An 18,718-nucleotide genomic window follows, 5' to 3' on the forward strand; every position below is an offset into this window, starting at 1 on the left:
CCCGCCATGCTGCTGCCACCTGGGCGTCGGTGCACCGCCTGCTGCTGCTTGAGGAAACCTTCATTCACCACATGTACTTCTGAAAGTTTAAAAGTTTAAAAGTTTCTTTACAAACGCTGGCTTAAGAAATATAAACGTGTTACTTTAAAATAAAGTTTATTAGGTCGAAAATGCTCCTGGAAATCGAAGATATTGAAAGTGGCCCTTCAACTGTGTAATTGTACAGGACATTCAAAATGAAAAGGCCCAAAAAAATTATTCCTGGGACAAATTCCTGGTGAAAATAGAAATGTGCTGCCAAAATAATTGATATCCTTAAATTAAAGTTAAACAAAGTTATGTATTTGATTTGAAATAGTTAAAATTCAGATTATTTTTTGTTTACATTAGATAAATTGAAGTCTCACTTTAAGTAAAAGCACTAAAATAACTAAATAAATGTGAGTTTAACTTCAGCTATGAGTTTGCAATATTAGAATGATCTTATATGATCATATATAAAATATGTTTGCATTGTTGTACTATAAGTGTCTCAAAGGATAACACGGTTCTATAATTCTGTGCAATATGGTTAAAAGGCATCAATAAGCTTCTTAATTCACATTAAATTGGGATTTTCTTTGTGAAAATACATACAAATATAACTCATGTATTAGGCTCAACAACATTCAAAGCTTTTTCAAGTCATAAAAGGTTTATTCAGTCACTAAGTGTTTCACAGTTAAAAAAGATAATCTATAAACTTCCACAAGCATTATAAATATAAAACAATAAAATAAAGTACAAAATATTATATATTAAAGCTATTATCCAGGTAACATCCATTCACAAAGCCTTGGGTTTGCGTGTGATCACTGAATTGATCCAATCGATATAGTTCGTCACTTTAGTGTAAACACCGGGTTTGTTGGAGCGGGCGCAGCCCTCTCCCCAGCTGATGATGCCATACAGGAAGCTGACATCATGATGCGCACAGGCCAGAGGGCCCCCCGAGTCGCCCTAGGGAAACACATAAGTGGATACAGTCTTCACACATAATATAAACAGACATGCATAGATGAAAGCGGAGTCGCACAAACAGCTGAGTCACCCACTTGAAACCTAATATATTACTAAAATTGCACTCTACCCACAAGCTAAACAGATAAGCATGACATTTCATTTAAGAGGGAAGAGCGGATGATTGAGTAGGATGTCTTTGGCTGCAGACGTTTCTGCAGTTTTTAAACCCTCACTAACATCCTCCTGTCACTTCACTCAGGGGAATCCCTGCTGCCATCTTAAGTGCTGTTCCATTACTCTGATACGACATTCTTACATAGACCCTTTCAAAAAGTGAGGGAGGTCTACAGCTATGTGGACTTTGGGAGTTGTATTTGCGCAGAACACTTTATGATCAGTCGTGAAATACTCCAGAGCAAAGAGTCGAAAAAAAGAGAGCTGGTTGCGATTCTTATATTATTATACCTAGCCTTGTTTTCTTTCTAAGACATTTAGCAGCAGAATATAATTTTTTACAAATAGTATAAATGATAATACATATTTACAGCTGCCAGATGTAGCTTACATAGCTAGCGAAACATCTGACCAAGCTACTGTTAGTTGGCCAACATATAACATGTCGAAATTCAAGATTAAAAGAGATAATGGTGGACACACTTGGCCCAAGCTTCCAGGAAGTCAGCTGGATGTTGAAGCACCTTTTGTTGTTAAAATCATCGAGAAATCAGGCCATGTTGGCTTTATGCGCCACTGAGCTACTTTAATAGGAATAAAGGGGGCCCCACATCAAGCGCCCCATGCAGTTCCCTTAAAACAACCATGGCTTGACCTGACACCTAACTGAAAAACAACACAATCACATACTCAAATTATAAACATGCGAAAATGTCGGAGTACATAAGCTTTTATTGGGCTTTTCTACCATACTTTTCGCAGTCTGGGATATAACAATCCCTGTCTGTTTCAAATGTTTACATACCTGGCAGGCGTCCGCACAGCCGTTCAGCCCCGCACAAATCATGTCAGTAGTGACATGGTTGCCATAAACATTTGGCTTCTTACAAGCGTCATGAGGAATCAGTCTCACTCCAGCCTCCTGCAGACTAGAGTAACCCTCTGCCCCTGTCAAAAGAAATAGCCCCAACACGTTACATTACAAGGAAGTGAATGGAAGTCCCCCATGAAACCAGGAAGGTACTTGGATTTTTCAATTAGTTTCAATTACATGTTCTATTGAAGGCCCATCACCAACACAGGTGTTTCCACGTATGTTTCCTAATGAGACCTATTGATTGACATCTTTACTCTCCTTTCAGGGTTCACAGGGCGGAACAATTTCGTCACGTCATCATCAGTGTTATGAGTAGGTAATAAAGTATTATGACAAAACATTTCTAGGAAAGCACCACCAGATTTCAACTTGACTGAAGGTTTACTTCTTCATAGTAATAAAAGGGGGTGTGCAGGGCACAATAAATGAATACTTCAAACGTACCACACTAAATGATATCTAAGATAACCTCTTCCAGGTTGCTAAAACCCCAAAGATTACAGGAAAATAACATCAACTAACTTAATGGAAGCTTCAGTCTAAAAGGCATTTCTTATCTCTATAATTTTACTGGTACAACCCCATTTATTCCATTATTTGTTTGTTTTTTCACGACACTGTGTCTCAGGGCTTCTTAATATTTAAAAAACTATTAATGTGTCATACCCTCCTAACGGGAAGAAACTCAGCTAACTGATGATACGAACCATTTTTACCGAAACAAAAGACAAGTCTCACAAGAAGGGTCTAAATGAGCCCTGAGCGAAAACATGCTAACGCACTTAGCACAAAACTCTAGGTATAAATCGATCGATATACTTATCGGATCTGCACAAACAAGCCTAGCTAACATGCTGAGATTCCACAGATTATAGAAATATAAGTATCATCACTGAGCGATCAGAACTCGCGACAGGGGAAGCAAATACAGACAACACATGACGTAGCTTTAGGTAGCAAAACACGGAGATATGCTCACCTTTAGCTGTTATTCTGATCAAAAGTTGTGTTCAATGGCATTAAAACGAGAAAAACGCCACTGAAGGTTAATCCATAGGTTAATCCAATGTGTCTGTCACTTTTTAAAAAATTATTGATAATCCATAATTCAATTTTTATGTAAAAATCGGAGAATTCATATTAGCTGCTAATGGTAGCCACCAGAGTGTATGCAGCTTCCGGTTTTGGCTACGCGTCACTCTCACTCCTTATTTGGTAACGTGTGTGTGTAGAACTTTCCCTCGATTCTATTGGCTCTAGCGGTTAAAAAGAGATGTCAATCATCAAAATCAACCAAGGGGGGCCAGAGATAGGTGAAATCCACCCAAATGACCCCAGAAGTGTTTTTTTTTTTTGCTAAATCACTTGTTTTGCATCAATCTTGATACAGGGTACTTATTATATGTTATAGTTTGGATTCCTAAAGCTTTTAGTCTACTATCCCATCATTCAAGGGTGGTTTTCACTATAAGTAATTTGTTTTTTTTTGGACGGACACAATAATTTACATTTTTTTACTGTGTTCAATCTGAATTTACTTTAAAATAAAAACATCTATATTGATTCTGACTCTTCTACATCCAACTCACAGGTTTATCATTGCTTTGAGAAAAAAGATTATTAATTTACCCCTTTTAGAAGTGAAGTTATGGTCATTTGTTCTGGGAATGTCATTTTCGAGCCTGAGACCTGGAAACAGGCTCGGGGTTTAACAGGTTAAACTAACATTTCCTGAGAACTTTGGAAGAACTTGAAGCACAAAGCACTGAGCTTTGAACACATACATACTGTATATTGACAAAACAGTAAAAAGACAAAACAACATTTCCACTGCTTTGACAGTTTAATGTTTCATAAGGAAATAATGTATTGCCGTTCACTATCCACCCAAATGAAGTGTCTGTTCCAGTGTATCTCTGTACTGTAGGTGTAATCGTGATGAAACAGCACGTCCATGATCTCCCAATCACTCACTCTCATGCATGTGTCCCCAGCCGCTGATGGTACAGCAGAAGCTATCAGGGAACGCCATGCTTTTGTCCGGGAGACAGATGGGTCTAATGAACGGAGTTCTTCTCACGCACCGCCCGTCCTGCTTCGCCAGCTTAATCAGAACTGCAAAACAATAAACGCAACGTTATGAAACCGGTGACAAAAAGCGTAGTTAAACGATGACACAAGTGTTGACCAATGAAAACGTTAGTGTGTATGAAGAAGTCAGTGTGTGTGTTCATGCGGGGGAGCACAGGGAAACAGCTGCTCAGTGACGCACAGCTGTGCACGCAAACTAGGGTCTTAAGTGAGTTTGTGTGTTTCTGAATGGGGACAGGAGGTATTTCTAGTTTACTTGAGTCACTGGTGTGTGTGTTTCTGTGTGTGTGTCCGTTTAGTGCTTACCAATGTCATGTAGTGTTGGATTAAACACTGAGAACTGTTTTGGAAAGATGTACTCCTGCACTCCGAACGTCCTGGTGTTTGGACCCGTGACGTTGAACCTCTGCTGGCCGAGCACCACCCTCAGCTGAAACTTCAGGGGGCTAAAGGAAGACAGATTATTATCAGTAGATGGTAATGCCAAGTATTTACTCTTAATGTCCATCTGTTACCAGACATTTTAGTCCAGAAGCCTCGACAACTACAGGCTAAAACTACTCCGATTAACTTTGATCCCCAGAGGATGATCCCGGAGAGCTACAACCTTTATTTTGGCACCACCGTTAAACTAAAATGTCACGTTTACACAGGACATTTTAAAATGTAATGGGCCGATTTCCATTATATTTATCCAGTACCTTGAAGCTCCATTCCAGATCTGAATTAATGACGTCCTAGCTTTCCCTGAGGACAATATTAACACTTCTCGACCCAAGACTCTAATAATAGCTAATCTCCAATATGGTGTTCATTAATTTGTTTGTTCTGCGGGGTATTAGGATCATTGTGGACCCTTGTTCTGCTTTGTTTAACAGAAAGCAGATATCATGTGCCGTATCCTTATAGTAAACTGCTAAACACTCCAATATCCATTCAGTGATGTCCAACTCGATGATGTAATGCGTTAGCCAAAGATCTTTGAACTTGAACAATGACACCAGATGCCTGTTTGCTGACATCAAGAGAGAAATGTATGCTCATGCATGTAAACAGCATCTGTGCGTGAGCCGTTTTTAGGTTTTCCTCGAACTGGACGTCTAAATATAGGGCCTTCGTAAAGCTGTGATGATGAGGAGTCAAAGCCTTTGAATCACGGGCCTTCTGAGTTGCGACCTCTGTGACGGATAGTAAACATTGTGTAAATAATGCTCCCGTCTGATCTATAAATGTCCTTTTGGTACCATATTTTCAGCAGGAACTTGGTGGGAGATTTATATTTTTCCACACACTGTTAATTAGGGGTGTAACGGTATACGTATTCGTACCGAAAATATTCGGTATGGGCCCTTCGGTTCGGGACACGTGTGTACCGAAGTGTACCGAACGAATATAACGTTAAACGTATAAAATTGAGAACATGAACAACTTTTTGGAAGTAATCGCAGGTGCTGCGTCGCAGCATTCAGTGTAATTTGCTCACATTGGGTTCAACGCGTCATAGAGCGACCAAGTAATTTCATTGGACGAGAGGCATACTATGAGAGCTGGTCACAGGGATGCGTTCAAATGTAGTCAGTAATTTGAGGAACTGTCGAAATGGCGAACGCAGATAAAGTTGAGCTTGAAAATCCTCCAGCATCATTGAAGTCTCCGGTTTGGGAACATTTTGGTTTCGCAGTTACGTACAAGGATGACGGACAAAGACAGGTGGACCGAACCAAAGCTGTTTGTCGGCATTGTTCAACTAACATTGGTTACGCGGCTGCTGGCAATACATCAAACTTGCAAACTCATTTGAAAAGGCATCACCCGAACGTGAATATCACCGGTACCAAAAGAAAAATGACTGAAGTGCAAACCCAACTCCCACTAGCATTTAAGCCTCCACCACTCGCAACAAGTTCAGACCGAGCCAAAGCTATTACAAACGCCCAATATCCTTATGTTGCTATGTTAGCAAAGCGCTACCTGGCTGTATCTGCTACCTCTGTCCCTAGCGAGAGGGTGTTCTCCACAGCAGGAGACATTGTTAGTGCCAGCAGATCTGCCCTTTCGGCAAGCAATGTGGACAAGTTCATTTTTCTTTAAAAAAAACATGAAAATACAATGACAAGCAAGCAAGTCCTAATGTCAAACTAGTACAGTACAGTTCAAGTACAGATTATTTCAGTTCATTGAAATGCTGCACCTTAATGTTTATTTTATTATATTTTGTATTTATTTGAGTGAATATTCACAGTTTAATAATAATTTAAAAAAACAAGGTATGTACCGAACCGAAATGTTTGTGAACCGTTACACCCCTACTGTTAATACAACAAATATGTACGGTATGTTGACTAAACAGGGCTACCAAACATTTGCCTTTGCAGTGACATAAGTACAAAAATGTGCAACCATTACAGCTGGAATGCGTCCATGACATACTTGCGGAAGAAGCAGTGAGCCGCAGAGACGATCCAGCAGGAGGAGACCAGAGTGCCGGCGCAGAAGTCTGACTCTCCGATGTAAATGGCTGCCATCCAGGGGTGAGTCCCTGGCAGCGCTGAGTTCCCGCCCATTATCCGGACCCTGGCTATCGATAACCTCTTCTTGTGCCTTTTCCCACACACATGCTTTTTGCCGGGATTGGAAGGCTTCGGGACATTAAATGGGATAATCCTTCGTGAAAAGGCTACATGAGGAAACAAGTAGAAGTGCATGATTATTTCAGATTCAATGGCATAATTGCTACTATAAACTACATTTTGTAGAAGTAGAACTAAAACTAGGGCTGCACAACTAATCGAAATTGTGTAGAAATCGCAATACTGACTAGTGCAATGTCCAGATTACAGTAAGCCTAATATTTGGAAAGGCGAAAATATAGAGTAAAATATTGTTGTGCTGCAGACTAAATTAAAAAGTGTTGTTCGGTATAGATCTGTTTAAAAAAATAAAGAATCCCAACATGACCTTTTAAAAAGAAATTCCAATGAAAATATGAATACGTTTCAAAACTGGTCATTCCTCTTATACTGCCAATCATATCGCAATTCCAATTTCATTCCAATAAAAAAAAAAAAAAGCAATTACTTATTTTGATTTGAATTGTGCAGCCCTAACTACACCAACCTACACGACTACATATTGGTCTAAAAGCTAGAGTATGATGCTAACACACTTCCTAAATACCTCTTTTGAATATTTTCTTGTGTGTCACAGGCTGATTCTCCCCTGTAAGAAAGCAAAATGGGAAAAGCTTGTGGATTCTGTGCATACCCCTGGCATCGGGACACACGGCTGACGGTGCCAAATCCCACTCACCACATAAACATGGAGCTGCACCTGACATGACATGTTGATTCAGGGTGAGTCATGCCTAAGCCCCCTTATCTCATCCAGCCCACGTTGTAAAAAAGCGCCCTGCCAAAAGCAGTCAACTCTGCTGTATTCAACTTTTTCGGAGCAGCGTGACTCAACGGAGATTCGCTGTGTTCCCCGCGCTCTCTGTTATGATCCCAAACACTGCATTTCTAATTAAAAGCGGAGGCCTTGAATAAGCTGTTGATCTGTTTTGATTGTGTTTCATAATCAAAGCAAATAGATGAACCATTGTCAATGATGGCCTTCCTGAAAAGCTGCTCCTTATCTTTTCATACTTTCTAATGATGAGTTCAATCTTCACATAGGACAGCTTAATGAATGCGCCATCCTTTATAAGTTACATACATTTACGTAAACAAGACCAATAATGACCAAGCTTAATTATAAATGGAAAGCTGATAGTTCCAGAATGTATCCACAGTGATAAAAGCACAATAAAGCGGACTAAGCTAACATATTATTACTCCTAAAACCCATGGACGAGCTTCAAAGTATCTCAAAACACTTGTAGTGATAAAACCAACTACATGACAAAATAAATACAGATGCTAATATGTTCTTCAACGCTCTATGATTTCTAATGAGGCCTGAGAAAATGTCCCAAAAACACATGGTCCCACTGCTTACAAAACTAGATGATCAAACTTCTCCATGTGCGCCGTTTACTCACACACAGACATCACACAGGCGGGGACGTCACAGTACTCCCAGGAGATGGCGCCGTCATTTAGCGTGTAGCACCACGGCATCTTGTCTTTATCTGGGTTTCTGCACACACGGGAACACAGCAGACTGAGTGTGTGTAGGTGTGCCACCTTTGATTATAACACTGCAGATTACTCACATAAACTTAACGGCACCATCTCTTAAATTACGAACGGAGAATTATTTCAATCTTGTTGCTCTCACATTTGAATAATTAGGAATAATGTCTCACTGAGCTGTTATTTAGGACTTGAATCAGAAAGGCAAATAGTCACTCAGAGTCGAAACGTGTGTGTTTGTGACCAAATCCCAATAACTACTTGTAACTTAATGTTTGGGACTTTTTAGGTCACATACTAATTGCTGTGGGCATGCCATATGGCTGCTTGGTTGTCATAGCAACAAAACTGACTGAAAAAAGCAAGGAGGGCAAATGTGGAGGAGATATTATTTTTAAATTGTATACAGGCGTGATTCACCATGTGCTTGTTTAACGCTCACGGTGGTTTCATGACTGCTGGTTGCCTCTGAGGACTGAGCGACAGGTGTTAGCATGTGAACTCCACAGATAAGCTCAGAATAAAGTTAGAAAAAGTCTAATTTATTGGAAGAATATGTTGAAATCTAGCCAAATAAGCCAGCTTGTACACATTCAAATCATAGAATAACTAGCTTTCATTTGTCATGTTGCTACTAGAATTAGCGGGATGTCTCCACACACACCTGCAGTAGGCATGATTCCCGAGGCCTTTGCGGGGCGAGTCGTCCACCGTGCCCACGTGCAGCTCATTGTACAGCAGGTCTGAGTTCCAGGCCACACAGCGGGCGCCGGACAATGTCGTGTCCACCACCCCTCTGTAATCTGTGCCCCTGCCGGTGTAGCACTCTGACTCCGGCTCTGCACACACACACACGGGCGGAAACACGCAAGACAAATGTGTCAATCATGTCTTGATTTCACAATGAAGTATGTCAGCAACATGCATACAGTTAGACAATGACAGGTTACTTTCTTTCACTCTCAAATTAGTCAGAACACGCCTAAAATAAACTCAGGTTCAGCAGCTCGCTCTTGTTTCCACCTGCCACCATGAATCAAACCATTATCACACACACATGAATGAACATGAATGCACTGTATGAACATGAACACGTCACAGATACACTCAGAGAGAATGACTTCCTGCTACTACAGGTCTGCTTTCACTCACCGACGCTGCAGTGGGGGCCGCCGTAGCCCCACCTGCAGTTACACACCTCCTTTCGGGTGGCTGTGATCCGTCGACACGTCCCGTCGTTCTGACAAGGGTTTAAACGGCACACTGAACACACAAAGGCAAAACAGGGCACATCATCTTCAGCGTTCATACTGTTTATTTCCACAAAATGTATGTCTGTACTATGCGTGGTCAACAAATATGCGATAAGTGATTGTTTGGTCCATTTATGGGTGTGGAAACAAGCCATTAACAAAACACTGACATATCATATATGGCGTTTGTTGACAGGCAGCTTATTTACACATTCAGCATATACAAAGCCACATCATCAATCACTTAATGTACTTTTGGGCACCTCATCAAAGCTCAATATTTCCTCTTTTATCTCCTATTTTGGTCCCTACCACGCTCTTATATAAACGTTTTTAGCCGTAACAAGCAGCTGTTTGTTTATATAGAACAAAGTGTTAATAAATGACACTATTTACATAGCAACAAACACCAGATAGACAAAGTTAGCAACCAGCTGGTCAACATAGCAGAGCATTTAGCGGCTAAAGGGACAAGAGATATTTACCTCAATAGTTGGTCTGCTTGTTGTGTAAATATGAAACTGTTTTCTAAAATGAGCTCCATGCAGCTTTGAAAGGTGACAATACTCTATGTTAATGTAATATATTCAGCAAGCTGTGCTGGTCTTAAGAGACAAGAAAGTAATTGAATGCCGCTTAAATTAAATAAATGAACCTGAACCTCGTGACGCCACATCTGTATATCTCTGCGCTGTTTAAGGAGTTTAATTTGTTACCTTCAGAAAAGTTTCCAGTGAGCCAAAAGATAACTCAAAATAAACCTAGGTGCAATTACATTCCAAAGCTGAATCTAAGGTCATGCAGGTGCATTCAGTTTAAAGGAGATTTTTTTTTCCCAAAGTAAGATAAGCCCTTACCATCACGACAAAAAGCGGTTTCGGCTCAGGGAGCATGAAACCGACTCCCTGCTCCCTCTTTTATGCCGGGGAATCTGATTAATGCCCAAGAACATCCTCCCCATAGAGATGAAAGTACCTCATGGACCCGTGGGGTGTGTCCTAAAACACCATTCCTGAGTCACAGTGAGTCATATAATCTGTCTTTTCTTCCACGGCAAAGTTAGGCTTGTAACTATGGAGCCGTGATCAAAGAGAGAAAGCCTGTCCTCGGGCTGGGAGGAGACCTGACACTTGTATCTTTTGAGGTTTGATAAGTAAGAAAAAGCTTGTGAAAAAAAAAATCAAAAGGCATCTTTCCTTAGAGTGCACTATTCTCCATTTTTAGTTAGTTAATGCTCCGTGTCTCCTGCAAATGTGGCTTATTCTTCTTCATGCAAGGTAAAGAAAGTTCACCTAACTGACAGTTTGTGGAAGTGCATAGTGTTTAGGTTACGGTAAATACATCCTCATATTGGGTTTCACTCTCATCATCTCAACAAAAGCACAGGATTGAAGCAGCTGAAAACACGTCTTACTTGTGTAGCGGACTCTTTCACACTCGATTTCCCCCGCCACACATGTGCACTGTTCCACATTACGGAGGTGAATTCGTCCCCAAGTCTCTCCGGTGTCATAATAGTGCAGGTGTACCATTTCATAGCACTTCTCTGTGGACACATAAAAGGCAATAGGTTGAAATGTGAGAGGAGATTGAAGAGCTCAATGGAGCGCGCAGAGCAAAGTTTCATGGCTGAGCTGAGCAAGATGCATTCAAATGAGAAACATTTGTGTGTCTTTTTGGTGTTTATGTTTGATTGAGAGCCATTCAAAAGGACTTTGAATGAGTGATTTGCAAAATGACTCATAACAGACCTGTGTGAAATTAAAGGGGAAACTTCTTTAACAGAGATAAGAGAGGGAAGAAGTAAAGCCTGACATCTTATTCTAGGTCTTTGAAATAAGAGCTTGACAAACAAGATTTTAAATGAAAAGAAGAAATCATTTTAATATGACCAATATGCACTTCCTTATCTTGCAAATCATGTAACATAAAACGTTTTTTAAAAGCCATTGAAAGGCTTTTTTAATATTGTTTTGACACTTTCCCACTAACAATTCCCAAAGCTTTTAACACATCCCACAGGGAACATATATTGCCTTTTTCCAATGTGCGTTATTGAACTTAATTCAACCTACATAACTTAATTTACTGATGAATACCATCAAGCTCTTGGAAAAAGCCAGTACCTTAACCTGCTTTTCAGAGGTGAAGAATTAATTTTGGGGCTCATTTTTCATCATGACTAGGAATAAAGTTATCAGATTGAAATCATAACCCTCTGCATATGTTTCCTATAAACATAATGAGACAAATTGCAGAGTTTGTACATTTGAAAGTTATCAAAGAACCTTTATTTTCTTTTGCGGCAGTAAGTATGTAAGCTTCCTGATTTGCAAAATGATAAGAAAACACTGAATGAAGGCACAATTAAATACGGATGGCCATGAGAGTCTGATATGTTGTGTTAAGATTGAATGGAGGATATATATAACAAAACAGTGGAAGTATACATGTCATTCATAAAGAATAACTATCTCAGAGTGTACATACTGTGCTCACAGTGTATGCCAGTGAAGCTCTCCGGACAGGAGCACTCAGCAGAGTTATTAGTGTGTGGGATCCGTGTGCAGACCCCTCCATTCTGACAGAGGGTCACCTGACATGGATCTGTGATTCTGCGCGACGTGTGGACAGAAACTGAAACACATCAACATGGACGGACACAGTTAGAGGATAGCCATGACAGTATTATGATTAATTAACTGCACTGTGTTTAGTACACTTACCATCTGGAATAATTTTCTGTGGCGCACAGAAACCGTACTGCTGGTCCCGATCGAAATTATGAGTGAGGGAGCACCTGCAACAGAGGAGGAATATAATAGAGTCTCCAGCATGTCACCGAGATTAAAAAAGGAGACATTTGCATCGAGATTAGGGTTTGGCAATATACTAATGTTACCGTGAAAAATTCATCAACTGTCTGAGATTTTTAGATGATGTTCCAGTGTGTCTCAGCCTTTGACAACTCAGTATGCACGAGTAAATTAGGGATGCTCCGATCGCCAATTTTGGGGCCGATCGCCGATTGACAGAATCAGTATCGGCCGATACCGATCGCCGATCCGATCGAGTGGGCGGGGCCTATGGGGATCTTCCATTTAAAGTGATGTTTAAAACTCAGTTAATGGGGCTCATTCACTGGCGCTTCCACAAACAACAACCAACATCATTATTACATTCAAATGAAGTACATTATTCAAGTTTACATTAACTTTGGATAATAACACGGGAGAAATGAGCGGAAGCTCTCTCTTTTCCTCTCTCTCTCCTGACACCCTGTCAGTATCTCATGCAGCTCACTGATCCAGTAATGAGTGACCCGACAGTGAAGAATAAACATATTTATAACTAGTTTAGCTTGTTCCAGAGGTAGATAAAATAGCTAAGTGTGTTAGGTCTAACTCTTAGTGTGTGTTTTGCTCCGCTCACCGGTCCGTCACAGCGGGTGGAGCTGCAGGATTTCTGCTTCACACACGTTGCATACCGCTATTTTATTGTCATTTTCGGACATCTTAAAATACTGCCAGACCGGTGAAGCCATTTTGGCGAGCTTGTTTTGCCGCGCACAGAGAAAAGTGTCATGTATTTTACGTCATGCGATCGGCTCTCGCGATCTGCATTTTTAGAGAGCACCGATCGATCGGCAGAGAGTGAGTATCGGCCGATATCGATCGGCGGCCGATATCGATCGGAGCATCCCTAGAGTAAATCATGCAGAATGTTGCACTGATCTATCGGCAAAACATCAGTAGACAACATGTTGACATTCAAACCACATGAGAGATAGAGCGGCCACAAGGTAGAGATGCTCACAGTATCTTTAATATTAAGTACAGTATGCCAAAGGTAAAGGTAGCTGTATAGCACACTTTATAAATATTAATAAAATAAAAAGATTACTTAAGAGGCTGTTTCATAAGTTTGTAAGATTCAGTTTGTGCTTATTGCAAGATGAGTGCAACAAAGAGCTTAACAATTTCCGATCAGTTCAGTTATTTTTTTGATATATTTATATATATATATATATATATATATATATATATATATATATATATATATAACCACAAAAACAGTATCCATAACAAAAACTAAATACATCAGTTACTGCAATCTGTTAACAATTGTTCAATCATAACCGCCCAGAATTTCACAATTGATGCAACCCTAATATATATTCTTTCTTTATAGCAATTTTTGGGCCAATTCATGATATTGCTTTATAGATTGAAAACTCATTTTGACAGATTAATATTGCTTTTTTTAAGAGAAATTCATGGAAAGGGAATGCCTTAACAGCTGTAGGATTGATTGACATGTAATTTGATAGAGACATTAACCCTCCTTCAAGATGAATTCTTACTGAGCTCTTGACGCTTCCTCTTCAATGCGTCCAATACTTTTTTTTTTATAATAAATTGTGCAAAACTAAGGACACTCCCATTATCCTCAAATGCACTTTATGTTTAGTGCTAGTTAGAAAGCTGGTGAATATGCTTAAAATTACCTAAACATAAGCACATTTTTTAAATGAGTATGTTAGCTTGCTGATATTAGCATTTAGCTTTGGTTCTGCCTCAAAAAGTTGACGCTTAGTCTTGTTATAAGACTTTGGCAGTCAAATAGAGACACAACTACCTGCTTATTGTATCCATTAACAGTTTCACAATAAGCATTAACTGATTTTATGACATAAAACCACTTATATCATGAGAGAGTCTTTTATTCACCCTTAAACGACGTCTTACAAGCTACAAGTACTAACAAGCCGCACTAACAATTTCTCTGTAACTGCAATGCGGTACTTTTGAATGCCACTTTGATTCTGTGAGAAAAAGAAAATCTCACTAAACCACCACCGACTGAAACTCTCTTACTCTGTAAATCATCCACTTCTTTAATCAAAGCAACATCTGCATATTCCTGGACCGCTCAGTGAATCTGCAGTACATAATGACAAACCTCTCCTGACGCTGAGCTCATGAACGCATCGCAAAAACATGCAGGGTCACATTGCAGTATGTGTAGGTGGACCGGGATGTTGAGCCATATATAATTGCATTCATGTTGCTCCAACTTGCTGGCACCCACCCTTCTTGTCTCAATTCCAAAGAATGAAGACTGGAAAAGCCCGTCAGCAAGTTTTCCAAAATAGAAAAATCTAATAAAAAGGAATATTTTGTTGCTAAGACACAATCTAAAGCAATAAAAATGTGGTTTAACTGTGACAGCTGTTTATTCACCCGAAGGATGGGAATGTATAAACTACAGCCACAGCAACAGTTTACAGAGGATTTTCTATACTCTATCTAATAATGTCACCTTTAATAAGTATAATACAACTATTATAATATTCCTGACAGGGCACACAAATCATTAGAGGGCCCACCAGCAATGAGCAATTAATTAAAGCAAATTAGCTCATTAAAAAATGGCATTATGTTTCCCTATGACACAGTAAATCCCCCATTACTGTGACTGTAATTGGCAACCAATACACACCCCAATTACACACTGCACTGGTGTCATCAGGAAATCACTGCAATTACCGCATTGCATGATGGAAAATACCAGTGTTTTTGTTCATTTCAATGTCATGCCAACTTGAGGATAAGTCATACAAACACCTAAAACGTAACACCTGCGGTCGGCGTTAGGGTGGCGTACAAGGCGTGTGAGTCTGCACAAAACCAAAATGTGACGAGGCAGCACTTCTACCTGTTACGTGTGGGCAAGTGTGAGGTAAGTTGTTACCATTACACACAGGTGGTTGATTGTGAAAAAATAGAAACTCACCAGGGTTTTGAGGACCGGATGGTGAGGCAGTGGTGATGAATTCTTCCCCCCTGACGAAATGGGAATTTACATTCTTTGTTGTCTGTTGTTAGAACTGGCAACAGAGACAAAAAAAACAGCTTGTTAGTGATTTTTAGAGAACACAAAAGAGTGAAATCAGAAACTGGCTGAAAAAAATGCAATTCCCCCCTGCACCTCACACACAAAGACTCCTTTGACTTTGAATAGCTCTGATCAGAGAACAGTAAATCCATCTCCCTAGATACCTAAATCTGCAGGTAACAGACCTATACAAGCACTAACTCCCAAGGGATTACAGTTAAAGTTGCACCCACAACTTTCTCTGTAAGCTAAAAATATGACATATTCACTGCCAGTTAAATGTGCACCATCCCTCTTTTCTCATCTAAATCAAACCCAGGACTTAGGTAAAGCCTACCTTTCCGGGTCCCGCTGTATGGCACTTGTGAGGTCATTGATTCATACCCAGCAGACAGTATGCGCTGAAATAAGTGAAAATAAGTTATTGCAATTAACTTTTCACGCAAAATTGATTAAAACAAGTAAGTAGGGTGGTTCAAACTTACCCCCCTTGTACTGAAAACACAAGGTAGAAAAAGTAATACAAAGTATGCCATCATGAAAGTTTGTTGGTCCATCCGGAGAAGCTTGTTTCCAGAAGTCCGAGGAGGATCTGTGAGCCTGTCACGTTATATCTGTCAGTTTCCAAGTGATCAGCCTGCGTTTGGTCATAGGAGACGTGGGAAACCCTGCAAGTATTATCCTGTCCCTCACGCTTTCAAGCTGTATTGAGTAAACCCGTTGCGTCATTGGGCTCGTCTATCTCCGAGGCATCCTATATCCCGGCTGGTGTTCCCTCTGCACCTCTCTGCAGACGCCCAAGGTTTATCATTGTTAGTTATCCATGGAGAGAGGACAGACCAAAACTTTCCAGAGGCGGGGGGACTATCTGCTGCAAACTCCCTCCTTTTCAGACTCAGGCACCGTGTTAAAGTAACGCGTTACTGCAGTGTCACTTAACTTTATGCCTCATGTGATACTAAATATGTGTCAACTGTGGTGTCTGGATTTTGTAAACTTGTTTTGTTAATAAAGACTGAATAATATAATAGTAACTTTTGACATGTCTTTGTAAGTTTATCACCAGCAGCAAATTGCAGGTTAACTAAGCTAATGGGGTTAATGCATGTTGAGCTGTAGTTTAGCATATTAGGCTAACTCTACTGTAACGTGATGTAGCCTCAGTAATATAATTAAACCAATTGACATACAGTATTATAATAACCCCTTTTTAAATGAACACTTACAGGAGAGACCACGACTAAGTTCAATTTAAATTCTGACATCAAACTCATTAGTTAGCTCGTGTCTTTAGCCCAGTTAACTTTAGCTAACGCGTGTCCCAAACTGAAATGCTAACCCGGGTCCCACATAATATATTCTAAACGAATTAAAGTAAATGGGTTTAACAAAGTTTGACTTTGAAGTTCAAGGCTGTCGTGATAATTTAATAATTAATTGCAGAGGAAATTAAGTCAAGTGCCACGAGTCATGCCGATGTTTAAGCATGCTTAGAAGTTAGCTTAAATAACGCTAAGCTAAAGAGGAAAGCTAGCAGACGGTGTGCTAACAAACAGTGCTGGTTAACTGCCGATACCTACTTGTCACAGTATGTTAGCCTGGGACAAGTAGTGCTAGCTGATGTCACAAGATAGTAGTGATGGGAATTCCGGCTCTTCTTGGTGAGCCGGATCATTTGGCTCGGCTCACCAAGAAGAGCCGGCTCTTTCGGCTCCCAAACGGCTCTTCAGTTTACTACATATTATACCTTTTATAATTCAATCAAATGTAGCCCTGTTTTGACTCATGATTTATATGTGTACACATATCACTTAAATTATTCAATACATCCTTTGTACTGAAGTATTCAAAAGTAAAAATTACATGTTTAATATCAATTATTTGCTGTGGCCAGTTTTCATTGCATTTACAGACCCTTGTATCTCTCTGATACCACCCAATGAATGCACTGACTTGCTTGAACCACGCTACACAAAGCAGATAGCAACACCTATAAAAAACCCGAGGTGACAGGGCTTTCAGTGTTGCAGCTCCTAGACTGTGGAACAGCCTCCCAGTACATATCCGGACTGCTGAGTCTATTGAACTTTTTAAATCTCAGCTAAAAACTCACCTCTTTGCACTGGCTTTTAATACTAGTTGAACATTACATTTTTACATTTGTATGTGTTTTTTTTAAATATTTTTCTAGTTATTGTGCTTTTTATCATGTTTTTAATTATTGTTTTATTATTGTACTCCCATTGTGTTATTTAATATGTATTGCCTGTACAGCACTTTGGTCAACTGAAGGTTGTTTTAAATGTGCTATATAAATAAATAAAGATTGAGATTGAGATAAAAACTTAAGCATAGACATTTAAATAAAGGGGCTACTGTATCGACATTTTAAAATTATATTTAAAGAAAAGGCCCTGACTAAACAGCAGGGCTCTATTTCAGTATTAACTATAGAAAAAAAGACAGCAACAGCTGACATCAAATCTTTGCTGAGCCCAAGGATAATCATAAATAAATGACATAGTGAAAATAAATATATTGCAATGCTCAGTACAGCAGCATCCAACAGTCTCTAATCCTTGGATATTACATGTCACTGCATGCATGCACGGAGCAGCTGTAGCGCGGAGATCATCATATCATTCTGTCTTGTATTACTTAACAACAAAATAACAAAAAAAAAACGGCTCGTTCGCGGGCGCGAGCCGGCTCCCGTCGTTCACTTAAAAGAGCCGGCTCTTTGAGCCGGCTCGTTCGCGACCGACACATCACTACAAGATAGTTCTTTTTGGAAGTCCTGATACTGGTTATAGGTCTCTTCTTCTTTTATTCCCATCATAGATTCATAGATAGTACAAAAGGACTGCTTTGGGAGATGGTAAAAGAGCACAATGTGGAAGCAGTCTAGGCATAAAACATTCACAGATGGGTCATATCTTGTTTTTAAAATCAGATAAGCCCAATTTAAGGTGAATCAAGGATAAGGCAGGAAGTACAGTTCTCATCAAGAACTCAATAATGGCAGGCCCTTTGAAATAGGACAAGTATGAAAGTGAAGAGCCCAACCAACCTTGTGTGTTGTCAGCATTCCAGCAGTGACATGCTGTGTCAAGACAAACTACCCATTCCCATAATCTAACCTCTAATTTTCCCCAGCTGTAATAATCTCCTTCCAGATGCTGAGCTAAAAATACAAAGAGGAGGTTGGACAATTGAACAGCACTTTACATTGGTAAAAAAAAAAAATCCCAGGTGAAGGTAATGCGTTCCCAATGTGAAAATTGTTCAAC

At 39.8% G+C, this 18,718-nt stretch overlaps 1 protein-coding gene across 2 annotated transcripts; it reads right to left on the minus strand.

Moving 5' to 3' along the window:
* Positions 1-545: 545 nt before the first annotated feature.
* LOC117488071 (hepatocyte growth factor activator) lies at positions 546-18,580 on the minus strand. Of its 2 annotated transcripts, XM_034136802.1 has the most exons (15): positions 18,499-18,580; positions 15,914-16,215; positions 15,766-15,829; positions 15,327-15,420; positions 12,257-12,330; positions 12,021-12,167; positions 10,945-11,076; positions 9,430-9,540; positions 8,942-9,116; positions 8,184-8,281; positions 6,575-6,821; positions 4,451-4,590; positions 4,028-4,168; positions 1,982-2,124; positions 546-999 (listed from the first exon to the last, which is right to left on the minus strand). In XM_034136802.1, exons 2-15 carry the CDS (start codon positions 15,983-15,985, stop codon positions 826-828), a joined length of 1,812 nt encoding a protein of 603 aa, XP_033992693.1. In that variant the 5' UTR covers positions 15,986-16,215; positions 18,499-18,580; the 3' UTR covers positions 546-825. The 2 variants fall into 2 exon arrangements, with proteins under 2 accessions (XP_033992693.1, XP_033992695.1); XM_034136804.1 differs by lacking the exons at positions 1,982-2,124; positions 18,499-18,580 and having other exon boundaries at positions 856-999; positions 15,914-16,327.
* Between the last annotated feature and the right edge of the window lie 138 nt (positions 18,581-18,718).

The sequence above is a fragment of the Trematomus bernacchii genome, unplaced genomic scaffold (genome assembly GCF_902827165.1).
Source record: "Trematomus bernacchii unplaced genomic scaffold, fTreBer1.1, whole genome shotgun sequence".
Taxonomy (NCBI): domain Eukaryota; kingdom Metazoa; phylum Chordata; class Actinopteri; order Perciformes; family Nototheniidae; genus Trematomus; species Trematomus bernacchii.